Source organism: Vigna angularis, chromosome 5, assembly GCF_016808095.1.
Source record: "Vigna angularis cultivar LongXiaoDou No.4 chromosome 5, ASM1680809v1, whole genome shotgun sequence".
Classification (NCBI taxonomy): domain Eukaryota; kingdom Viridiplantae; phylum Streptophyta; class Magnoliopsida; order Fabales; family Fabaceae; genus Vigna; species Vigna angularis.
In genome coordinates this window covers 33,081,556-33,109,052 of record NC_068974.1, presented here as the reverse complement: position 1 = coordinate 33,109,052, position 27,497 = coordinate 33,081,556, and the positions used below count along the sequence as shown (strand labels likewise).

The 27,497-nt window shown below is 27.9% G+C and overlaps 2 protein-coding genes and 1 non-coding gene across 3 annotated transcripts; 2 read left to right on the top strand and 1 right to left on the bottom strand.

Annotated features, from left to right (window-relative positions):
- Positions 1 to 15,424: 15,424 nt before the first annotated feature.
- LOC108339821 (zinc finger protein ZAT5) lies at positions 15,425 to 16,765 on the top strand. Its single transcript, XM_017577037.2, has one exon. The coding sequence runs from the start codon at positions 15,552 to 15,554 to the stop codon at positions 16,467 to 16,469; it is 918 nt and encodes a 305-aa protein (XP_017432526.1). The 5' UTR covers positions 15,425 to 15,551; the 3' UTR covers positions 16,470 to 16,765.
- Positions 16,766 to 20,542: 3,777 nt separating this feature from the next.
- TRNAV-UAC (transfer RNA valine (anticodon UAC)) lies at positions 20,543 to 20,615 on the top strand. The gene has a single exon. It is a non-coding gene; the product is annotated as a tRNA-Val (tRNA).
- Positions 20,616 to 21,014: 399 nt separating this feature from the next.
- On the bottom strand, positions 21,015 to 24,121 carry LOC108338957 (50S ribosomal protein L9, chloroplastic). The gene is made up of 6 exons (XM_017576045.2): positions 23,919 to 24,121; positions 23,605 to 23,732; positions 22,799 to 22,844; positions 22,379 to 22,476; positions 22,249 to 22,296; positions 21,015 to 21,428 (listed from the first exon to the last, which is right to left on the bottom strand). The coding sequence occupies exons 1-6, from the start codon at positions 24,063 to 24,065 to the stop codon at positions 21,308 to 21,310; spliced, it is 588 nt and encodes a 195-aa protein (XP_017431534.1). The 5' UTR covers positions 24,066 to 24,121; the 3' UTR covers positions 21,015 to 21,307.
- Between the last annotated feature and the right edge of the window lie 3,376 nt (positions 24,122 to 27,497).

The following is a 27,497-nucleotide window of genomic DNA, read 5'->3' as shown; positions in this document are numbered from 1 at the left end:
AACTAGTAAACAAATAGACACACGAACTTGCTTGCTTCTCTTGTAAAAGTGGTTCACATAAGGTAAATGTAAAATTGGTCTCCCCCTTCAGAAAGCTGAAGGTTCAGCAACGACAATGTCATTGCACTCTGTAATCACACATGGTAGCAGTAAGAGTGCTGGTCTAATTATTTTCTGCACGGTTTACATTTCTCATCTTATTTGGCCCAAATATGTCTGGAATGGTATACTTTCTTGCTACAAACAGTTATGATTTTCTTGAAGTTGGAGCAAGACGCAATGTCCATCCCACTGAAATAAGATTGGATGCAGAACTTTAAATATATATCGTGTTGGTCTTTCACACTATTTCCCATTACTTGCTGATGAAACAAGACTACCGAACATGAAATAAAGTTGCATTGTGTGATTACAAGAATATGTTCTTTGTTTACTTCTCAAAGTAAAGTACCCAAACAAAAAATAAAACCTGAACAGACAAGTTGTATTAACGGGCTCGTATGTATATGTAGCATGTATGTAGATGGGGTTTGCTTATCTGCTCATATATCATGACGAGGGAGAAATGATTTAATGTGGCGTATAGTTTTATAAGGTTTAGGTAAAAATGCAAGTGGAGTTTACTAGTTAAGTTTCATATTTGGTGATTCACTAGAACAAAAACTGCAACTAATTCTTCATAATGCCAGAGATGTAAAAGTATGAAAGAAGGGATCATGTATAACTCTGCCCAGCGACGCATGTCATAAATTTCCTTGCTAAGACCTACCAAGTTTACGGTGTAAGAAGGTCTCTGTTAGGAAAATGAAATCATGTGGGTTTGAAAAGTTAATCAATTCAAAGTCTTTCACCATTATTAATCATGAGTCATCACTACTTTGGTAGTGACTACCTTTTTCTAGTTAGCGGTTTAGAATGGAAGCAACTTGTAATATTAGGTAGGTATTTGGCAGACTACCCTCTACCAGTAATTCCAATTCACTCTACACACTACTGTTGCTGTTCCTAAGTCTCTTTTCAAATAACTCAAGCCCAGCCACACAAAAAATATGATAATTAAATACACATAAAACTTAAACACTGAAAAGATCTAATTATGGTAGTATAATCTTATACAAAAATAAAATAAGTTATAAGATAAACTTTAAGTCTAACTCAATCTTACAAAATCAACTTGTAAAATGAGGTTTACACTCATCTGTATATTATAAATTGGTCTTATTTATAGTCCATACGAGACTTCTTGAACCATGTATTTCTCTCTTAATCTCAATTTTGTTAAGATTCTGCATGCATCTTCCACCTAAACTCTAGATCAGCATGCCATGTGGCCATTTTGCAGCCTCATTAATTAACGTTTTGTGTGATCGCATCTTATTCTTACATGTAGAATAAATTAATCAAACAAAAGCATCTAACCATAATTAAGTACACGAGGGTTTGCACCTTGAGAAGGAGGCAACTGGTTTGGCAATTTGTCTTTGGTAAAAGCAGTTTGTTTTTGTCTGTAATAAATTAATTAATGGGTGGTTTGGTTTGGTTATGGGCATTGGCTATGACTAGTTTGCATGTTAAAGTCATATATTGATGATGGTGTGATGGAAAAAAGGTTTCTGAGGAGGTAAGCAGGCATGCATGCATGTGATTAATGGGTGAAAGCAAAAGAAATTAAGCATAAAGGGAAAACCTAATTAAGAGTATAACAGTAACAGTATAAGGCTTAGAAGGAAGTGAATTATATAAGGAGTTGGCAGTGAGTCAATGTTATTGTGAGAAAGGATTTGGTAAGCCATGGCTACTTGCCTTGTCTTCACTTCACTTCACTCTCTACTTTTGTCACTTCCACTTCATTAAGTTAAGTCCCACTACCATACAACGTAACATCGCTCAACTTAATCATTTCATTGCTTTTAACTTTCAAACTTCTTGGTGTCTCATTTCAATGTCCATTTTCTGCTTTCATTTCATCTTTTCTTTTTTTATTCGAATAATCAAAATTATAACTCATCTCATTCATCTAAATTCATTCCTCAGTAAACAAAGTCTCAGAGACTATACTTCAATAAAGATTATATGAAATAATTACTTGTTTATATATAAAGGAGTGTTAAGGGTTGGTTTTGACCAAAAAGAAAACAACATTTGACAACTCACTTTCAGATGTAAAATGGTAAAAAAAAAACGAATTTTGGTATTTCTAAAGAAAAAAAAGTAGTAAAAGGTAGTGAAAATAATATCAAATAAATGTAAAATATTTTTGGGTTTCAAAAATATCATTCTTCTTCCAAATTAATACCTTTCTAACAGGTAAATAGTTATTCTTTTGAGTTCGCTCTTTTTCCTTCATTGAATGTCATAAAAAAAAACAATTGTAATGCATAAACTTTGAACTCTATAAAAAAAAATATATTGAATAACAAAATTGCATAACAATTTCAAGTTTGAAGCAAAGTCTTTATGACAATTTCAAGTAATTATCATTGCAAGCAATATATGATTATTTATTTATTTATGGCTTAATTAAGTTTCAAAATAGAATTTTAAATTGGATCTTCAATAAATTTTTGTGATATATTGAATCTTTAAAAATTTTAAATTTTTTAACCGAGTTCATATTATTAATTTTTTCTATTAATTAGATAGTGTGATTGTTAATTGAATAATGCGATTATTCTTGTTTTATCATATTTCTTAATTTTCGTCACATAAAAAGTTTAAAATTACTAAGAATTTAATAAAATACAAATATTTATTAGAGACCCGAAGATTTCAAAACTTATGAAGTTGAACTTAATTAAACCTTCATTTATTAATATACAACACATTAATATTGAAGAACAAATAACTTAGATATTTTTGTATTTTTGAAATCGACAATCATTTACAAAATATTTTATAACATAATTTCTAATAAAAAAAATTGATATTAATGTATATATAAACACACTACGTTTTAAAAACATAATTAAAAAAATAAAATTTCAATTAAAAAAGTAAACTAAAATTACTTTTGAAGTGAGATTTATTTTTTCAAAAAGAGAAATCATATTTTAAACTACAAATAATCTTTTTTTATTCAATTCAAAATGCAAAATCGTGTTTTAAAATATAATCAGAAGTCGTGTAATAATAACCACTTCAAAAATCTATCCATTTTCTTATATATATATATATATTTCTAAAATTGTTGGTAAAGGGGGCAATAATACCTTAGAAGTAACTCCTTCAAAACGATATCGATAATAGTTTATATATGTATTTGATTATTTAATTATTTAATTATTTAATTTCGTGATTGCTTTGGCAGTGTTTGCATGTTAGCAACATTCTTTAGAAATAATTCCTTTATATTATAAGTGTGTGAAGTAAATTAGAATTTTGCCGTCAAAGCCGGTTCCTTCGCAGCCTTCACTGGCAAGCGATATGACATTATCGTGTTGTGATTAATTATTCACGTAATTTTGAGTTCACAGCTATGATTAGATAAAACAACAACCTTTTGAAAACAAACAACAACCTAAGAACTGAAACATTTGAAAGTAGCAGTTGCAGTGTAATAAACTATGAGTGAGTGGGAATTATGAAATGAAAAGAAATGCAGAGTTATTACAGATAGTTTGTTGTTATGTAAAATGGTCTTTTTGTTGAAGAGGTGGAGTGAGTGTTAGGTTTACCACTTTTCTTTTCTGTGTGCTCTTTCATATATTTGACTTTGGATATAAGCAATGCCAAGCTGCTTCCATTGTACTTGCCCCTACACAACTAGTACCTACCTACCTATCTCCTATTTATATATATATTTACTTCATTTCTAGTCACTACAATAAAATATTTGGAGTTTCATATAATACATGTTTCTCACTGCTGCTAATTAGTTTGTTATTATTAATTTGAGGTCTCCTCACTGTTATAATCATCATGAAAAATAGATACATCTGTTTAATATTTTGTTGATGAATATACTTTTCTCCTTCATATTCACATATATGGATGAGAAATGATAACTTCAGAAACACAGCTCGGTCATACACAACTCGATCACACAGATTGATACAACTCAATTGAATTCGGTTTAATTTGGTGCTGTTAAAGTTTTAAGTTTAAGTCCCATGTTGAATAGAATTAAAAAAATAAAACACCGTATAAGGTTGAAGATCCATTAACTCATTGTTTTAAGATTTTTGATAAGAAGTGATGTCAATCTATTATCTGGTTAGACTCATATCTTATTGGTGTTATATCTACTTAGTAAACATTTTCTTTTATAGATCCAATAAGCAGTAACTGAAGTTAAAACTACTTGGAAAATATTTTAGTGAACATGCTGAAGTAATTAATATGAAAATTTTTATGATAATATTATGAATATGTGTAGTGTTTTAGCTCCAACCAATTAGGTTAAGTTGTATGTTATGATAAAATGAGTGGTTGAAAAGGTTATGAGAGTGAATGAGTGAGTGAGGTGTGAAGTGTTGTGTTAAGAGTTAAAAAGTGGAGTTGGAGGATTAATTCCACTAATTTCACTCTCTTTTTTGCTCATTGTTTTGGTAGTGTAGTGTGGGTTAGTGTCTGTCACTCTCTTTAATATCTTTCACCTAATCTGGAATATTTTATTTTTATTTTAAAATCCTAAAAGTTTACAATAAAATGATTTCATGAATTTTTTTTATGTTGATTTAATAATTAAAAACTATTTATTAATCTTTGTCAACCAGATTAGACTAAAAAGATAGAACATTTGAATGTTACGACACATTAGTCAATATCTTTTTATCACCATTCTTCCTATTTTCTCTTTGTTTTATTAGTTTTACATTCGTTTTTATCTTGTTAGTTTTTGGTAATATTCCATGCGATTTTAGTCTTGAAATACACCATTCAAATTTAGAAAAAACATATGATAAGACAAAACAAAACTCTATTTTTTGTTATATTGTCGCATCCTTCAATCCTAATTCATCTGCATATAGATGAATATGACATAAATGTTTACAGAAAAAAACTAAAGTAAATAAAAGTCCAAAATTATGGATTAAAATAATGGATTTAGTAAGACGATGAAATTCATATTTATTTATATATTGTAATTTTCTCTTATAATTAGTTAATATAATTTTTTTTTACCATATTTCTTTTATCAAGAATATAACGTTTTCGTGTCAAGAACAGAATTTGATATTTAATTATATAAGGAGTTTAAGTTTAAGTTAATTTTACAAAATTAACTTATAAAATTAGATTTACTTTTGATTATATATTATAATTTGATTTTATTTAAAATGAAGGTAAATATTTTAATAAAATGCGAACCATATTTTGATGATAATAGTTCCTATAATCTAATTAGGTAAACCAGCTTCGTAGTAAGAAGGACTTTTTACCCTTTTTTTTTCAATAGCTTGTATTGATTCCTAAAATTTAATGAGGAATATGTCTTAATCCCATACTGTTTCTTCATGTATTGTAATTATAAGATGCCAACATTCTTAACACTCAAAGCTATGTTTGACTTAACATTTCTTTAATTTATTTTCCAAATCTCTTCATACTTACTATTACTTCATGTTTCCCACTACTTCTACTCAACTAAAATATGTAATAATTTTTTTTTCCTATTGGTGGAAGTATATTGAAAATAATAAAATATAAAAAATTTAATCACTTCTATTTCATAAATTAATTAACAAAAAAGGGGATTAAAATTTTGTTAAAGAGTTATTGTTCAATTTTGATATGTTAGGAATAGGTAGCCCTTTTATTTTGCTCTTTTTATTAGCATTGTACATTGAACCTTAAGCTGGCTGCTGAAATGCATTTTACTTATTTATATTTTAATGAATCTTTATTGGCACATGTAGCTGAATTTAATTGGAATTAAGATAGAAATTATAATGAGCAAAATACGCCAATTGCTGATAATTTAGGCTAAAAAATTTGCATAATTTTGATAATTAAATAAGAGAATGATAAAAATATATGTTATCTATATAAGATGAAAATAGAATGATCGGTTTCATCTGCTTCCTAATGATCTATTTATTTAGAAAAATGTCATGCCAAGTACTTTTTTAAACAAAAAAGTTAGAACTTTAGTTACCTAAAAAAAATTTTTTTAAAGAAAAAACTTGACAACTTGATCTATTTTATAGTTATATTTGAAAACTTTTCAGACTAAAAGCACTATTAATTCTAATAATAATTCATTATTATTATTATTATTTTCAAAAGAATAATATCGATGTTATTAACCTTACTAACCAATAGCGGATTAGTTTGTTTTGTAATACATTGATACATTTTGTAGTTGATGGGCATATTAGAAAGACTTTTACACAAAGTTAGGCCAAACATTTAAATAAACCTAATTAGACCTAAAAAGAAGGTTACAATAATTATACTTGTCAAGTTCCAAGTCCTATAATTAAAAATCATAACAGTCTCTAACCATGCAAAGTTTAGCGTGCCAATTATTTATTTATTCTAATTCTTCAAATATCATATTGAATATGGTTTTTCTTCGTTATATTTTAATTGCGCCAAAAATGTTGCTTCCATTATTAAATTTTTTATGAACTATTAAAAAAATGTCATGAACTAAGTTGGATAGCATTCTTGTGACAAGAAAAACCTTTGCCAACCATTAATTTTACATTCATAACACAATTTTCATTTTTTTTCTTCATAATATAAGATAATATTTATTATAAAATATGTTTTATTATAAATTTTTTAAAGGAAATAACGAGATATACAACACTAATAACATACAAATTTAATTTTTAAATATGAACATTACTTTTAACCTAAAATCTTAAGACAATAGATTTAATAGTCTTTATATTTATATCATTACAAGAAGATAATATAATATTGACAAATTTTAATAATAACAAAAATTTGTCAATAACTTATGTTTACCAACGGATTATTATCGAATAAAAATTTGTTGATAAATTTTATCAGCAAATTTCTAGATCTGTCAATAGATAGTGACAATCATAAATCTATTAGTAAATGTTTATTGATAAACATTTGTCACTAAAATCATTTGTTTATCTTTTTTTTTCTTTATTTGTTAATCTTTTTCATTATCACGTGTGGTGGGTCGTTAGGCCACCACCACCTCTAAGTCAATTTTATCACTTGAGGTCCCATCCCTCTTCATCTATCTTTCTCTTTTTTCCTCCTCTTCCTACACATCTTCCTCTTCCACCGTCTTCTTTATCTCCATAACTACTGTTACTATAACTGGCGTCCTTTACTTACACATCATCGACGTCACCAACAAGCCTTCACATTACCATTGAGCCACCACCACCACCTCCTCCTTTTCTTCTTCTTTTCTTCTTCTTTTACTCTTTTTACTCATCTCCCCTAAATGTAAAAAAGACTTCATTAGATTGGGTAGGAAATTTGCCGCCTAAAATGGTGACAAATTTACCAATGGAACAAGACTGTTATTAATTACGATGATAACGTACTGATAGAAATGTCCATCAATAATAATAATTATAATTTATCAACAAACAATTTTAATAGCTTTTGTCTTTGTTAATTGTGTTGATTAACGTTGTCAAAACGGATTAAAACCTATGAGCTAAACTGATCCACCATAGATTCGAACCGAGTTGGGTTGAAAAAAAATTGAAATTTTAATACAGATCAATTTTAAACCTAACTCAGTGAGAATTTGACTCAACCGGATTCAATATGTAATAAGTCAAATTGACTCAATAATCCACATAATTTTGAATAAAATGAAACGAAACAAAACATTGCAACCAAACTAAAAAATGCATACACAAAAAAACACGATAGAGAGACGTTTCCCCTTCACACAACCGTAAACTCGCAATAAAGCCCTTCAACCTCCCTTTCCCTTTCGCGCAACAGCGAACCTACCTTTCCTATAATGTCTTGAACAGGTAAGAAATCGTTTGTATTCTTCCTGGTTTAGAAATTTTATTGTACATTTGTTCTTGTATCCAGTACTCACATTTGTTCCTGGTTTATCTATAAATTTTTGGTTTATAAAAAATATGTTTTCATAGTAAAACATACAAACATCCATAGATAAATTTCTCATGATTACTTATTTGTAGATAATTCTAACGATTCAACCGTCAATAATTTTTCACCATTGCTTATCTATAATAAGTAAGTGCCCAACATTGTTTTACCAGTGTCTTAGATAATTCATACCATACAGTAAAATCATTTGATTTATTTCTTTATATAATCCAATGCAGTATTCAAACTTATACAATCATATATATTTTCGATTGAAGTCAAATTAAATGAAAATATTTAAAATAAACGTATCAGAAACAATATTATATTAATTAATAATTAAATGAATAAGAAAGTCCCGCAGTCAGAGATAAAACTAATTTATAATATACAAATAAATATAAATCTTATTTTTACATATTAATTTTATAAAATTGAATTAGACTTTTTTTTTCAATAATGCAAAGATATAAATGTCAAAGGTATAAATGTCATCATGTACATAATCAAAGTATAAAAAACACGTATCCATCCTTTTTTTAGAGATATTATTTATTAATAGATAGTGTAGATAGCATTTAAAAAACATTATTTATGATAAAAAAAATAGCATTATCTATGATTTTTTGTAATAGTGAAATTAATTAAAGTTTTCACAGACAAAATTTGGTTATAAATTTTCTTTAAAAAATATAATTTTATATAAAAAAATTATAAATAATTTGTAATTTATTAAATTATTAGATTATTCACTAATTTTCATTTCAATTTTTTTTATCACCTTTTTCTTAACTCAAACAACTTAACATTTACTTTCACTTTCTTGCAAATCTATTTTTCAAAATAAAACACGCAACATACATTTTTTTTTTCAGTTTCTTTTACATTATAACATAATAGGCCTTTTACATTGTATATTAAGTCTAGCTGATAAAAATTAATTTTTATTAATTACACGAATACATCATAGTTAATGACTAATTAAAAAACTAAAAACTAAAATGATGGATATATATAAAATGTCCTGTTATAAATAGTAGTGGTGTGGATTACTTTTCAACTGCTCTTCCTATTTGTACTCAGATTGATGGGTAATAATGTCATTATGCCTCAGTACCTACTTATGGACAATTCAGTCAATGATCTGATTAAAGTAATCAGTAATTAACATTTTATTATAAAATCTTTAGGAAAATGGAATGCTTCAAATCTCTCCCTAACCTATACTAATAATAATTATTTTCTTTATTAATCACAATTGCTTTCCATAACTACATTTTGATTTCCCTTCCCTTCATTTTCTTTAGAGTTCGTCTTTCATATAATATAGCTGCAGATTAGAGGTGAAATTATTAGGCATAACAAGGAGGAAAAGTGGAAGTAAAGTTCGATCAAACGCGCTTTGTATAATTATAAAAAGGTTAAAATATTCTAAGTATTTCACATATTTAATCAATTCTTTTTAATTAATATTATCCAATTATGTACCTAAAACTAGTGTTAGTTTTCTATTATAAACTTATGGTGTTTTTGTGCATTTTACTCCCTAAGAAAGTTAGGTAAATTTGGGTGCTTAAAATGTTGGCAATAAGGTGGGATTATAAAATTCATTCTTTTATTTAAAATTTAGTCATTTTAGATGAAAATTTTTAAGTAGAATTTCATTTTTATTTTTGTTTCAATCAAGTTTTAATTTTTTTTAAAATGACTCAATTAGGTCATTTTTATTATAATATTACAGATAATGTTAAAAAATATCATATGTTAATTTTTAATTTTTATTTATTTATTTATTATTGTCACGTTAATATCATATGACATGTATAAATGTTTATTAGTGTTAGTGTCACATCACATATGTGTAAATGTTATTACTAAGTATCATAGTCATATATTTAATTTGTTTCTATATATATTTGGATTCAATTTGGTTCTAACTGTATTTTAAATAAAACAACGTTGTATCTCCAAAAATTAAGACCAAATTTATTATTGTTATAAATGTTATGTTGATATTTTATTAAAATTAACTTTTTAACATATTAAATTAAGATTATTAAAGTGATTTATATTAAATTACTTTGATATTATAACACTAACAATAATTTTTTTAATTTTATTTATTTTAATACAATATTTTATTATTTATCATACAAGCATTATTATATTTATTAAATAAATTTAATTTTTATTTAAAAAAGAGTAAGTATTCAAAACTATTATATTATTAATCCATAATTTTTATAAGATTAAAAGTAATTAATTTAAATGGAATCCAATAATATCTTTAGAGTTGGTTTAAAAAAAATTCAAAAATATTTAATAAAAAAATCAATTTTAATATAAATATCAATATAATATTTATACAAATAATAAATTTGGTTTTAATTTGGAGAGGGACAATACTGTTTCATTTTTTAAAACAATTGAGATTGAATTAATTCAAATAGACATAATTGAATACAAGACAATAACACTTGTTCTAACCATGACAGATGGCTCTACCTTGTCATGTGATATTGAAAGTATCACATGTCACAATAAGAGACCTAACATGTAGATAATAATTTTAAAAAAAAATATTAAAAAAAGGACAAATGAAAAACAACGTGTGTGTTGGCGGACAAACATGTGTGCGTAGGAGGACAAACATGTGTGTGCGTGGATGAGTGTGTTCATGCATGTATAGACAAACGAACGTGTGAGCGCGTGCATAGATGAACAGATGTCTGCGCGTGTTTATATTTATATTGAAGAAAAACTTTATATAAATAATTATTATTTATTATAATTAATTGAGTTATTTAATAGAATTGATTATGTGTTAATGCATTAGTTATACAATTTAATTAATTATCCCATAATCAATTAATATATGTATATTTTTTTAATAATAGAATATGTTGTAGAAAAAAAAAAACTATAATACGTACATATTCAAAATAAAAATAAAAAACTAAAAAGATTTCAATATTCAAAATCATTAAAATCTATTCCTTTTAACGTTCATATATGTATATTTTTTTAATACTAGAATATGTTGTAGAAAAAAAAAACTATAATACGTACATATTCAAAATAAAAATAAAAAACTAAAAAGATTTCAATATTCAAAATCATTAAAATCTATTCCTTTTAACGTTCATATATATATATATATATATATGTATGTATATATATATATATGTATATATATATATATATGTATGTATATATATATATATGTATGTATATATATATATATATATATGTATATATGTATATATATATGTATGTGTATATGTATATATATATATATATATATGTTTCTCTCTTATTTCCATCCTCTCTCACATCCACACACAGTAACCCACGACACTGCAATTTGTTGTTTTTGTGCTTTATTGATTCATTTGTTTTTCAATTTAATAACAAAATAATTGATGATGTTGATGTTGATTTTTTATTGGAGGGTTATGTTATATCTTTTTCCTGTAATTAAATTTGTAAAAAACTAAAGTCTACAATAATTTTTCAAAAATTTCAAAACTAAAAAAAAAAACAAGAAACCCCTACGAAAAGACGTTAGCATAAACCCATAATAGTTGCAAAGCATTTAGTTTCTTAATACCAATTTTGATAAAATCATAGAAATGAAAGGAGTAGAAGTTAAACTATGAGTGTGATTGGTAACAAATTTATTATGATTAAATTCCAATTTGAAATTCATATGATTTTGTTTTTCTTAATTTTACTTTTGCGGCAAATGATAAATCAGAATGACAACATCATGTTTATAATTTTGATAAAATCATAGAAATGAAAGGAGTAGAAGTTAAACTATGAGCGTGATGGTAACAAAATTATTAAGTTTAAATTCCAATTTGAAATTCAGTGCGTTTTGTTTTTCTTAATTTCACTTATGCAGCAAATGATAAATCAAAATGACAACATCATGTTTATAATGACCAAACAAGTTGGAGATGTAATAAACTTAAATGATGTGATTTACTTTGGAATGTAATTTTTTGGTGCAACTGAGACCTAACAAGTTCATTATGACTAGTTTACTAATTTCTGGTTGATTTTTAATTAGTTGTTATATCAATGCAGTTCCTCTTGAAAACTACTCAACATTCTACAATCTACTCAAATCTAGAAGATGTGTAATTTTTTAGAATATTTTTATTCTTTTTACAAAAATGAAATGAAAATATGCTTATCAATATGAAACATTCGGGAGGGAACGAGCAGTGATCTCTTTTCTGAATAAGGGGACATAGTCAACAACAACAATTTTCTCTGTTCATAACTCTCTTCAATAATTTGTTCTGGTTAAATAATTTAATACGATGTGAAGGAACTTCATTTTTTTGCTGTGTTTTGACGTTGGTTATAGGAAGGTGAAAAGTATATTCCATTTTCTGGACAATGACCTACCCCTTCCGAAATCCCCTTCTCATATAACAATTTTTCTCTTTTGGAAAATATTTTCAGACAACTTAATAGTCAAAATATCAAATCTCCCTAGAGATAAACTACTAATTCTAAAATTTAAAAACAACGAAATTTAATAACAATCGGAAGGAAAAAGATATAACACAACCCTTCAATCAAAAATCAACATCAACATCATCAATTATTTTGTTGTTATTAAAGTGGAAAACAAATGAAGGAATTGAGCAAAAACAACAAATTGTGGTATCGCAGGTTGCTGTGTGTGAGTAAAATAGAGTCTGGAGATGAGAGAGAAACAAATAGGATAAGTGAGAAAGGTGGATTAGAGTTAGACAAAGTGTTTCTGATTTTTTTCCGTTGGGACTACCGTAGGGATTACAAAGAAAAGGTTGGAGTGAGAAAGATGAAAGAGAAACGGTTGAGTGGAACGAATGAGGTGAGTAAGGGTTTCGGGTTTCTTGTTTTTTTTTTTTACTTTTGAGAATGAAAATTATTCAAATACCCTTAACTTTAAAATTTAAAATTCATAATATATGAGAGCATTTTTGTGTACTAAAACCTGGTACATATTACTAAAATGTACCAAATAAAAAAAGACATGTTAATAAACCCATATATATATATATATATATATATATATATATATATATATATATATATATATATATATATAAAGAAATAAAATTAAATTGTATTAGCATTTGTAAAACCAAAATAAATATTTAAGCATAAAAAGTAAAAGACAATTTTGTACAACAATAAAAATTAAATGAATAATTAAGTTAAGATTCTGATTTTAGTAACTTAGCTGTATATAAAAATTTCGGCAATTCATTAAATCATCAATTAGATATAGTTATAAATAAAGTTTAAAATAATTATCATAAAAGTCAATAAAGTTAGCACATGAAAATTAAATATAAAATATAAATTTATTTCATAATTGCTAAGTATAGTTTTACAATTGAATTACTTTTAAGGAATTTTACATCATGTTCATAAATTAAAAATCATTCCACACGTAATTTTTAGATTAATTATCACGAAAACGATCAAAATTTAATGTAGATGACCAACCAAGGACAGTCGAAAAAACAAAAAGTTGACAATGTGAATTCCTTTCAATTAAATTTATTGAAAAAAACACTACCAGATACAAATTAAATTTATAACTTTTTTGCCAGTCAATAAATGTAAAGTATATATAATTTAATTTTTTCCCATAATGAGTAAAAACTGAGGAGAAAAAGTGGTTTATAATGTACTGTATATAAACCATTGATGATTATTTTTGAACTAAAACTCTCAAATACGAAATCATTAAAATGTTTAACAATAATTTGTTATTGTGACAGGTGATCTTCTAAAGTTTAACCAATGAAGCTTTCAGCATAAGATGAAGTTTAACGAAAGGAAATTATGAGGAACCCTACCCTTTGGTAGGAAATCTCCTAAAGTTCTTACGTTCTATACTTCTTTTATCATGCCGTCTCTTCTTTACTTCATATCATTAATCCAACCCTACATTAGTATACCTAATTCTTAACTAATTATAAAATACCTTTTTTCTCAAAAAATAAAATAAAATTCATAACTATTATTTATTTTGTTAAGAATTCAAATATAAATATTTTGATTTCAAAGTAAAAATGAAATTATTTTGTAACATAAAATAAATTTATAAATATTTTAAAATTTTAAGTGGAAAGTGATTTTAATTTTTTATGAGTTTTATTTTTGTCGTGTTGTTATTGAATTTTCTAGATAAATATACAAAAAAAAAAATTCAATTGTTTTGTTTCAAGAATTGAATTTTAGTTTTAATTAAATTTTTTATAAAATTAACGTGTAAGGATGAAGTTTATATTCATTTACCTATTATAAATTTGTCTTATATCTAATAAAATGAAATCTCCAAGTCATTTTTTTATAACGGTTTGAAACACACTAGAATAATTATTACATTTGGATTAATAATTTTTTCTTTAATCACACAGCTTGAAAGCCACTTGAATGATGATTACACTTGGATTAGTAATTTTTCCTTTAATGACAGAAGAGATTAGAGAACTAAATTGTGAAAGTTGACATGCTTTTAACGTGATGCAATCTCACTTTTCTTGAAGGGATTAGTGTAAATAGTTGCCCTAAAGGTGTGAACAAAAGAGAGCGTTGAAACCGATTCTCAAACGTTAAGGCCAACCTTTCACGCTTTCTTTCTTTAACTCCTCCATACTTTTTTTTTTCTTTTTCCACTTTATAAGTTACTTACTTATCAGATCCATCAATCTCCTTCTCTAATTCCAACCTAACTTACTAGTAAACCCAACTTTAAGTTATACACTATATATATTAATTACACTCCCACTAATTAAACTCCCCATTAATTACGAAATAAAAACCATTTTAATCATGGAAGAATAATACAACACAAGCATTGACATTCGCAACTTTATTATTATTATTTTATAACAACATACAACACAAGTTAACACGCTGCGTTCACATTTTTATAGTAATAGAAAAAAAAAATACTCAAAACACAATTAAAAAAGAAAACAGTCTCAGTTTTTATTTCGTTAGTTACTGTTGTTATAAAAAAAAATAGGTATAAAAATGTATCCTATGGATAATAAAATAAAATATTATTTCAGAAAAGTAACACCCTGAGGCTGAGCTGATGTTATTATAAAATAGTAGAAGTGAAACAGAAAGCAAAAAAGTGTGGTCATGATGAAGGCGTAGAAAGAAGTGCTCAGAGAGGCGCGTGAAAAAGCTGAAAGAAGTTAGTTTTCTTGTTAGTAACACTTCGAAGGTTGGAAACGCAAGGAAGATTTTGGTGACAGACCACTTGGGTGTAGCTGTTATAAGACGGCTTCAACTTCTTTGTTGCCATTCACTACCAAATTTCACAACACACACATACATACATATATATATATACATATATATATATATATATATATCCACATAACATAACCACTTCAATTCCATCACTACATCGTAATCACATTTCTCTCTCTTACCTTAAATAGCATTGTTTACATATAAAACTGTTGCGTTGAGGCTTTGTTTCTCATCACTTAGGTTGTTTCAGTTTGGTTATGGAGATGGAAGGGTTAGATTCTAATTCTAATTCCAATTCCTATTCTAGCTCTGCCCAGAGCAACATAGCCAAGGGCAAACGGACCAAAAGGATGAGGCTTTTGTCCCCTTCTGGTGTCGTCGTTGTTACCACCGCCGCCACCACTGGACTCACCACCACCACCACCAGTTGCTCCAGTCCTAACTCCGGTGGCTCCTCCACCACCACTTATGAGAGCGAAGAAGAAGACATGGCAAATTGTTTGATTCTCTTGGCCCAAGGAGGGGAATCTCACCCTCATCAACCTCATCATCACAAACAACGAGTTGAAGATCATAACGGTGTCAAGACAGCAAAGGGTAACGGTAACACCATCACCACCGCCGCCGCCGCCGCAACAACCGCAGTTGACACCAAAGTTGGTTTCTTTATTTATGAGTGCAAAACGTGTAACCGAACGTTCCCTTCGTTTCAAGCACTGGGTGGACACAGGGCGAGTCACAAAAAGCCCAAACTTTCGCCTGAAGAGAAAAAACCACCACCCTCTCAATCGCCACACGTGGCTGTTACAACCTATGATCGGTTCGAAGAGGATAACGTTAAAAATGGTCCTCCGATTTCCCTTCAATTGGGTCATGGCAACAACAAGGGCAAGATTCATGAATGTTCCATCTGCGGTTCGGAATTCTCATCAGGACAAGCATTGGGTGGACACATGAGGAGGCATAGGTCATCGACAAACACCAACACTGTTGACACATCAGGTTCTAACACCGTCATCGCCGTAGCCACCACTGTTTCTCCGCCGCGGAACGTCTTGCAGTTGGATCTTAACCTCCCGGCGCCGGAGGATGATATCCGGGAGGCTAAGTTTCAATTTCCGGTAACAACTCAGATGCTGGTTGGTACTCCGGCTTTGGTAGATTGTCTTTATTAGAGAACAGGGTGGGGATTGGAATTTCAAAGAATTATTATTTTGATATCAATGTGAATTATTAGTGTTATTTTTAATTTACAATTATTCGTAATTATCGATTTTTTTGGATTATTATTCCTAATTCGGTTTATTAATAATTTCCATTTTGATATATGTGATCGATCTACTTGTTCAAGTTGGAATACTTTGAGTAAGTAAGTGGTTAGTGTTGATGTGGTTGCCTTTCATTCACGAAAAGTGAGTGATAGTTCATAGGGCATCTTTTATTCAATTAATTTAATTATTTATTTATTTTATTTGGGTGTATTTGCAAGTTCTTCTTTGAGGGGATAATCGAGGGCGATGTGCGAGAGAGAGTGCTTTGGCATTGCTATAGCTAGGGTTTGGTTTTGGCATCACCATGACCAATAACCATAACCATAATCAAAAGTGGTGGATTAGGTTCCTTTACTTGTTTTGGATTTCATTACAATAAAGCTAAAACATCACTTTCTCATTCACACTCACTACCCATTCCCACTCCTTTCATTAATGAAGAGAATAAAGGATTTGTCAAAACTGTTTGATAAATATGCCTCTACCATATGCATGCCCATCACCATGTATCTTTCAATTTACATGGTTCCCACTCTCTCACTTACTCTTACTTAAAAAAATACACTATAATGTATCTTACTATATATGTTAATCTCATCCTCCCCACAACTTTTTTGCCATTAGTCGCTTCAAACTAATATCTTTCACCTAATTAATTAACAAACTAATTTGTTCTCTGTATATTAAAATTTGAACACACGTATACAATGATTATTTAATAATGGGTTTGGAGATTATGGCATGGAAGTTTTGAGCCCATAGAATAGAAAGTTGATGCTGGGAAGAAAGATACTATTAACTTTGAAGCCACAAGTGCATTTGATTAGGACTTGTACGAATGGTCACTGTTTGGAGTTGGACCCATCACCCACTCGTTAGTACTACTACTCTTTATCTACTCTTTTGTAGCTACAAAACTTAAGCATTATTTATGCAGTTCACATAAGCAAAGATGAGAAAAAGACAGGGTGAGTAACAACAATTTCAGTTTCTCTCTTCCACGGAAAATAGTATTAACGAAAGAGTGAGAGATAAAAGTTGAATCAAGCAAAATGAAAGAGAGAGATAGAAGAGTTTTAAGTGAGTTTGAGTGGGCACTTATCTAAAGTTAGTAATGTGCACGTTTAGGTGAATGGTGGTAAGCGAAGCATGTGGACACGTACATTGCGTGAGGTGTCCGAATGCATAACAACATATCACTCATTGACATTAGCACATGTAGTTGGAGATGTTCCCTCCATGTCCCATAAATTAATCTAATAACCTTCTACTTTATATTTTTTTATTTATATTTATATTTATATTCTCCTTTATGTATAAACTCTACTTTATTCATCATATTATTATATTCTCCTATATCACAAACAATTACTTTGCTTGCTTTCTCAACGCCCAATTTTCATTTCTCTTCACGCAACTTATGACACTGTAATACGCGTTTCAGCAATGTTTCTTCAATGTAGAAAAAAAAAACGTATTTTTATTCTGTATGTGAGATGATTTCCCGAAAGGAGATCATGGGGTTGTGTACAAATTTCACTTGACTACCTAACTTACTCCAAATGGCCATTCTCGATTACCAGACATAACTGTGGTATCTGCTGAGATGTCAATGTCCTTTTGGTGAAAAAGAATGAGAAAATTAACTGATCTATAGTTGTTCATGCATTGTGTTATTGCGTGGTTTGTTACCACGTGAGGATTAATCTTAATCAGTGAGATTAGACAATACTGAAATATTAATTCAATTCACATAAGATATTAAATGTTGAGAATATAAATGAGTAAATTTTATGTTAAGGATGACTTGGTCTATTAAAGAAGAAGAAATACAACATCGAGATCTAAATCCAGCTATATAAGGGATTAACATTATTTTTTAACAAAAACTTTAAAGTAATGAGTTAATAGGTCTTTCATCTTTATATAGTAATGTTTTACATTCTCATTTCTATCTAACGTGGAATTTGAACTCATACTTTCATTTCCAATAAATAATTTATATAAATTATATTTATGTTTCATTGATATTATGCATTCTAAATGAATCTCTTAAAAATACATATTAGTATATATAGTATCAAAATTAATGTTTCATTTTAGTAATTGATAAGTTCAATATAAGTAAAAAAAATCTTAAATATAACTTTTTCTGTATCGAGTGTATAAATGTATTTATACTATTATATTTAAATTTTTAATCTAAAATCTTAAAACAATTTTAAATCTCTTTTTTTATTAAACTTTCTTATTTCTCTCTTAGTTTTTTTTTTGTTGGACGTAATTTTCTTTTCAATAAGATGTGTGTTAGAGTAACATTGGTTGAAGGTTTTTGGTGATGGAGACAAATGTCTCAAATGCATGAGTTGGTTTACTATGTGGCTGGTTGTGGCCATAACCAGAAAAGTAGGCATTTGGCCGGCCATAAATTCTGTGTGTCGTTGCTTGCTAATCTTAAATTAATTTCCACACCATTAATCAATTGCTTAATTAATACCCTATTGGTGTTGAGTCTTGACCATAAGCAAGGTTTAGTTTCCAAATATCACAACCAAAACCCTTCATTAAGATGCCAATCGGTGTTTGGTGTGCATCTTCTTTTTCATTAATTAAATAGTGCCATTTCATTTCATTCTTTCTGGAATATGTTCTAAAGATCCACTTCCTTGGTTTGGGGTATGGTTAGCTTTTGCAAAAGCTAAGTTACTAGAAGTGAGAATGACTGTTGAACAGATTTTGACATATTGTTGACAAAATTAAGGATATTTACCAATTTAACGTAAGCTACTTTTTCTTTCTCCTTCAATTGGCAGAAATTTTTATAATGTTCCAAGAAGCCTTGTTGGTTGGTGTTAAGATATTTGTTGTGGTAAAAATCTGTGTCGGTTGATTAAAGACAAATGACATACATAAAAAAAATACTTTGTAGGTGTTAAATGTACTATGTTAAATAGACTTGTTACTTTTCAATAATAATGGTGAGTCATTCGATTTTAAAATATCTAACTTCAATACAACAATCTTTATCAAATGTTGAACGATTATACACGTTAAGTTTGGTAGAGGAGTTTTAAGTGTAATTAAATCTTAAATTAGATTTGTCAATAAAACTAATTATGATGATTAATTATAATTTTTTTAATATAAAAAGGGGGTTTTGGTTTATGGTATATAGAGTCTTTTTGACATGAATGGATTTTCTAGTAAAAAAAATTATCCTTTCCTTTCTTGTTTTCATTCTTCTCATTCTTTTTTATTCTTTTATTTGTCTATTTCTATTGAATTTTTCTATTTTGTTTATAACTCTTTTTTATGCATTTTATTCTTAAAACCATGAACCTGTAAACTAAAGTAATCACATAAGAATTTGATTCAATCCCTAAATTTCTTATCAGATAGATTTACGAAAAACCACCATCACGGGTAGCAAACCAATTTCCATGGTTTGTAGGTTATAACCTAATAGATCGTAAAAATGAAAAAAAAAATCATTTTTTCCTTTAAAAGAACTGTTTTTATTTGTGATATATTTTATATCATATTCTCTGACGTATTTTTATTGATTAAAGTTTATTAGAAACTGTAAAATTATGAGTGGTATCCATTATCAAGTAAGAACAAGTCTATAAAACTTTGTGATGTCTAATAAATGTTAATCAACAAAGAAAAACATTTAAAAGAGTATATTGCCTGTATGTGTTTCCTTATATTTCAACTTTTTAAATGTATATTTCATGAGAATGAAACATGAAATGAGTTATTTCTTGTTGGGCATTTTCTTTGTCGTACACCTTATGTATTTATTATTGGTGCTAACAAATAAAGTTAATATAAAAATAAATTTTGAAAAACACATGATTCAGTTGTGCAATTGCAAGCTACACTGTGATGAATACAATAAATCCATACAATTTCTTTCTTCAAATGTCAAAAACGTTTATTATAATTTTCTATTTATTGAATACATTTTCAACCGAGTTGCTGTGGTGTAGTGGTTATCACGTCAGTCTTACACACTGAAGGTCCCCAGTTCGATCCTGGGCAGCAACATTGATTTTTGATTTTACTGTTTTTTTCTCTTTTAGTCAATTCATTACCTTTTTTGCCAAATTTCTTTTAACCTAAGACAAATGTGATTGTCAATTTAAACTTTGAAGAACATTCCTTTTTAACTTCATTTCAATAGAGTTGACAAAATTTTACAGGGTGTTCATAACAACATAGACAATTTCTTTGTCAATAAGAAGTTAGTTGCACAATAAATGGAAATCTTCTACATTTTTGTTTTTCTCCTCCAACAGGAAAAATAAATGTTGAATCTTTCAGTGGCCTCCAAAGAAATTAAAAGCCTTCATTCACACTGGAATGTAAACATGATCATTGAATCAAGTGCAGAAAAACAATGGATTCGTTTTATATTCCATTTTCATGCTCACAAAACCAAGGAAAGATCAAAGAAAAAATAGCCTTTACCACCAAAATAGTGCATTGCATTGTCCTACAAATGAATAAACATTCAAGAATGGGGTATGAACAGAACAAAAATGTTCAAATCAGAGACAGTTCTCATTTTGGACCTATGACAAACCCTTCCTCATCCGAGAGTCAGGGCATGATTACAAGATCACAGACTGCTTGAAGCTTCAAGATTCATCATCATAAGATGGTTATGCACCTTGAACAAAGGTAACTAGCTCCAAAGTGTCCATTTAGCAAAGGAACTTCAGAAAATATTTGTGCTTTTAGTTGGCAGAAACATTCAACTTCACTCTAGCTGTAACTTCTGGGTGAAGCTTTAACTCTGCAATATATTCTCCTGTTTCCCTTATCTCTGGAAGATCAACAACTCTCTTGTCCACCTCCCTAGAAATGAATCACAGTTCAATATATATCTTAAAGCAACATTAATCAATCAGATTACAAAACAGATATGAAATAAATATTGACAGATATGAAATAAATATTGGAAAAACAACTCATCTCCCCATTTTTTTGCAGTGAAATGTACTTGCATGATCTTCCCCAACAGATTCTCAGAACTAGGAAGATTCTTTCAAGTGTGAAAATTGAACCCCGTATAGACAAATACCATATAAATTGAAGAGTGCCACAAGTTTGGAAATTTTCTAAAATGGTAATCAAGTAGAAAATTGTATAGATTGAAAAACGTCAAAGGAATACATAGAATTATGCATGGATGGTTTACATTGATAAAGTTGGATTATATTGTATTTTCTACTAGCAATTGGAAAGGGAAAAGAAAAAGGTAAAATCAGATGCACTACTGAAAGACACTTGCAATACTGACAGATGATACCAAGTTATCACATGAAACATATTATGCATGCACACTCCAAAATAATGACATTTGCTAAATTAAGTATCGGATATTGAATGACTGTATTACTCTTTCGGAAATTTGGTTCATATTCCATAAATATCACAATATTAACACCCAAAAATCAGAGAAAGCTCCAGAGTCAAATGAAAAAAAAAAAATAATCTGCATTACTTAAATGACAAACACCTTACCGAAGTCTGTCACAAACTTTAGAAACTCTGTATTTTAGACACATTGAAGAAAAGGAAAAGGAAAACTTGTGAATGTATAGTATAGTATAGTACTCAATCAAAGAACATCCACAATACTAACAAAATAAAAGAATTTTGTAAAATATGGTACCTTTGAAGCTGAGCCTTGATTATGTCAACAAGATCTTGAGCAGTGACACTAAAAAGCATTCAAACATCAGACACAAAATCCATACAAGGACATAAATTGACTTCTCATAATCGTGCAAGGCAAATCTCACCTTCCAAAAATTTGTTTTCCTTTACCACCTTTACGCTTCACCTTGAAAGCCCCAACAGTTTCAAAAATTAGAGCAAGTTGTTGTGCCTCTTCTTTTACCTGCAGAAATGTAAACATGGACAGCATATGTCTAAAAGAACTGTGCATGGGGTAAAATACTTGTTAATAAATTCAGAAGATAGTATGAAATTAGATGTAACCAGATATCAAAAAGAAAGTGTTTTGCTGCATGCAAAGTTACTACAGGGATAACCATTGAAAGATGTGTACATTCGATCATATAAAACTCTTTTTCACAAGTTTACAGATCTTGATGCAAGGTTTACATATGGAGCTAAACACCATAGCATTCATTTCTAATGTTATTCAGAGATGGTAACCCTGAATCCAAGTAGGGACTGGGGATGAAAGGAAAAATTACCCGTCTTTTCTCAGCCTCAATTCTTTCTTCTTCTATTTTCATTTCCCTGGACAGAGAAGGTCAAAATGAATAGTTCTAAGCACAATGAAAAGTAAACTCAGATAAAAACTTAGACGAACATATTTTATTTTAACGGCACTTACTGCACAAAGAAATAGCTAGCCCTAAATTTCAATGATCATTTCTCTTGAAGAAACAGATAGAAAGAGTCTCAAACAAAGAAATGCACAAATTACTAAAAAAAAGTTTATTACACTCACAAACGTAGAATTTTCACAATTTTATCATAAAAATGCCACAACAGCAATCTCACTTGAAAGAGGCCAATTTCCATTTGGCAATCCAAGATGACAGCAGTTGTTATTAAACTAATACAGCAGGAACAACTTAAAGAAGAAGGAAAAACATGAAAAACCTGTCCAACCCAGAACATCAAAACCCTATGGGTGAAATAAAAATAACTTCCTAAAGTCATTACTAGTATAATTATTAACTAAAAGCCATCTTTTTGTTGTTCTCCAATCAAATCCCTCTAAAAGTCTCGTTAGTCTATATACACAAATAAATCACATTCAGATGACCTCTTATCAGAGACATATTATATTTCATGACACTACAATGACATATTCAGAACTCACTGGAAACTTATCCAACCTATTGCTTGTTTGAAAATCATCATTTCTACTACGAACGGGTCATGGAAACGCAAATTCGAAGCACTAGTCCAAAATATAGAAATTTGAAAACAAATTTATCAGATAAATTAATGTTCCATCCAAGACCTAGGTGGTTTAATTACACATTACTTGAGTAGCACAGGTGTAACAAGTTGTGCCTTTCCCAAAGGAAGCAGGTAATTTCTGTAAAAACCAGCCTTCACATCAAGGAGTTGCCCTTGCTTTCCCACGTCAGCCACATCTTCCTTCAGAATAATCTAATTTCACAAATAACTAACCAAGTGAACATATAGTGCTGCAAAATACAAATACATTACTGTAGAAAAAAAACGAGCATACCCATTTTTCGTACAACAACAAAATTCAAATTTGACATCCAAATAGTGTTGAAAAGCACGAAATTTTATTTCTTTATCGTGTTAGAGCATGGAATTTTATGTAACCTTTCGAGTTTTCTTTGCCTTCTTCTGAGCGAAGACAAAAAAGTGCGCAGTTTGGTTGGGGAAGTGAACTGGAACCTTCGAGCTTCCGGTGAAGGTGTGGTGAAAGAGTGAAGAAGAAGAGGAGAGAGAAGATAATGGTGACGCCATTGATGGATTGAGAACAAGCACAATGTTCTGTTTTCTTATCTCTTGTCCAGTGTTACGCGTCGTAAATTATAAAATGAGAACTTTTTAAATTTTGGAATTATTAAATTAAATACAATAATATTCTTTATTTGATAAAGAATTTGACTATTACTTCTATAATTATTATTTTAACTGAGGAACTTTTTTAGTTGATATTATATATCTTTGAGTTTAATTTTAATAAACTCTGAATATAAAAATGTTTTATATGCTCAATTGATAGAAAATTATTAGTATAAGTTTTAAAAAATCTTAAAATATCATAAAATTTACATATACAACAACTACCATTATATAACTGAAATTCGTATAACTCAAATTCATTATACGTTATTTGTGGACAAGTTTCCTGGTCTAAAAAAAATTATAATATATGAAAAATAAACTCTTGTTCAAAATGTTAAAATTAATTTCTTACTACTTACTTTTAATTGGCAGTATTATTATTGATTAATTAATTAGTCCTCAAACTTAAAAAATACTACGTTAATTTAATCTTTTTACCAATAATTTTTTAATTTTAAATTTGAATATATAATATCATATATTAGGTAAATTATGTTCTTCTATCATAATTGTGAGAATAAAAAATTATCAGTTAGAAACTAAATTTAAATATAGAAAATATTAAAATCACGAATTTTCAAAAAAAAAAGTTAAAACGAGTTTAAAAAGTCAATATTATTATAAACCGAGTGTTTTCTTATATTAGAAATTTTTTATTAAACTATAAAATAATTTTTATTGATAAATAATTTTTGTTGTAAATAATTATTTAACTTTAAAAAATTAGTTATTAAAAGATAAAATGGTAAATTAAATTTATAAAACAATTAAATTTGGATTAACATTTAAAGGATAAAATTAAAAATATAATTATTTTAGATTAAAATACTAATTGCTTTTAAAATTAGAAAATGCAAAAGAAAAAACACATTCGTAAATAACACATATTTTCCCATTATCGTTTCAGGTGACAAGTATATATCAACTCTATTACTATTTTGTGTTAGAAATACTTAATATATTTAAAAAATAATAATTAAAATAAAATCTTTACTAATATTTCAATACAATATTAATCTTAGAAGTAAAAGTAAATATTATTTTTGCTAGTACATTTTGTTATGATGTTGCAGATAAAGATATTTGATATCATGAACAAATTTTTAATGTTTTGTTTAATAATATTTATAAAATATCTTATCATACTAAAATTATTGTTAAGTAAAATGTGACTTTTTTTAAAAAAATTATGTAAATATTTTTGTGAAAAATAATTGAATTTGAAATGATTAATATAAACATTTTTTTTTATCAAATTCATGAATTTAAAAATTTTTGTTTATTACTTGCCATCATGATTATTAGTTTTGTGATTTAAAATTGATTCCTTCCTGTTGATTGTGATCAAAGTTTAAATGAAAAATTATTTTGTGATGTTTTGATTATGTATCTTTGTGTTGAGAAAAAACATAGTTTTTATTTCTAAAGCTTGTTTAAAAATTTCAATCTAATTATAAGCTTGAAGTTAATAATATTACTATATGATTTCTCATATGAAAGGTATCATGTCACTAACTCTAAGTTAAACTATGTGTATGTTAATAGAAACTTATTTTGTTTACACTAGAAATAAAAGAAAAAATATTTTGTTTATTATTAACTGGTTGTTTAGTATAATAGGGTTGTTATTTCTACACATGATGTATTTGTTATTAAAGAATATATTTGTGAAGGTTTTGTTTAAGTTAAGACTTATGTCTTTATCTTCAAATAAAATATCTAATAGTTATTATTTGATTATTACATATGTTTGAAAGTTGTGAAATGTAACATGTTAGACTAGGTCAAGGAAATTTAAATTCTATTAGAAGAATGAAGTCTCTTAATGGTTATGTTTTTGCTTTGGGTAGATGTGCAGTAGCATAAAAATCTGCTAAATAAAATATTGTTTCCTGATATACCATGAAAACAAAGATTATTGTAAATACAATTTTTGCTAAGGCAAATTTTTATTATCTATATGATTTACCATTACTAAATAAACTTATAACTCTTATTTCAATGTATTGTGACATTCAAGTTTCTATATTTAAAGTTTAGCAAAAATTTCAATGAAAAAAAAAGCAAATATTTGAGTCATAGGGTTGGTATTAAAGCCCATAAATTAGTTGTAACAATAGACACTCATCTCCACATGCATGATGATCTCATGAAATAATGTTCAATGTGTAATAACGAAGTTGATGTTAACTTAAAGTACACTAACTAATGACTAAATTTTATGTCTCATTCTTTTGGTGATGTATACTATAAATTATGACAATAATAAGGTTGAGGTACGTATGTGCATGAGATATGTACATTACTATGCTTATTTTTTAAAATACCTCTTAATAAATCCAATGACAATTATTGCATGGGTGTAATCACCCTTTGAGAGTTATCTAGTGAGTGTGATGGTGTGACCGCTATTGTGAGACCTGTGCAAGTCTCTAAGTGACACTTATGAAACATATGTATGTATAAGGTCTTACATGCAACTACTTATTAGAACCTAAAATGAATATGGATACTTTGTGTTATGTACTAAAATCTGACTATAAGAGATTTAGCTCAAGACAATTAAGTCTTTGCATTTTTTCGAGTGGAAGTTAATGTTGAGAATATAAGTAAGTCCAAGACCCACATTGGATAAAAATAAGATAGTGTAGCAAGATATAAAGGTGAAGACCTATTAACCAACTGCCTTAAGATTTTGAACAGAGAGTCATGTCAATCTTTTATGTGGTTGAACTTAAGTTTCATTGATGTTGTATCTCTAGTGAATATCATCCTTTATAGACTTAACCGTTAAAAGACACTATGTGTATGGTTCCTTATGCTTACAATATTTTGTTTTAAAAGATTATATATTTTATTTTATTTTTTAAATGATGCGAGTTGTTAGAAATATTTAATATCATTTAAAAATAACTAATTACAATAAAATCCTATTGTTGCTAATGTTTTAATACAATATTAATCTTAAAGATAAATACCATAAGAGTTTTTCACATTTAAAAATTATTATTATTTTTTAAATTAGATTAATTATAATTGACCGGTAAGTTTTTCTTCTATCTATAAATATTACTTATTTGGATGGAGAAAAAATACAACAGATACATCAAGTCATAAAAAATGTTTTCAGTCTTCTATATTATCTTTTAAGATATTGATATTCATAAAATTTAGAGAACATTCATTACATTCAGTCTATCTGACGAATTATTGTATCTTGAAAATAAGTATATATAATTTTATTTTGTCTTGTACAGTAAAACCGTTTTATCTATAAGAACAATGTTGGATTCGAGTGTGAAACAGAGAACCAGAAAGAACGAGAGA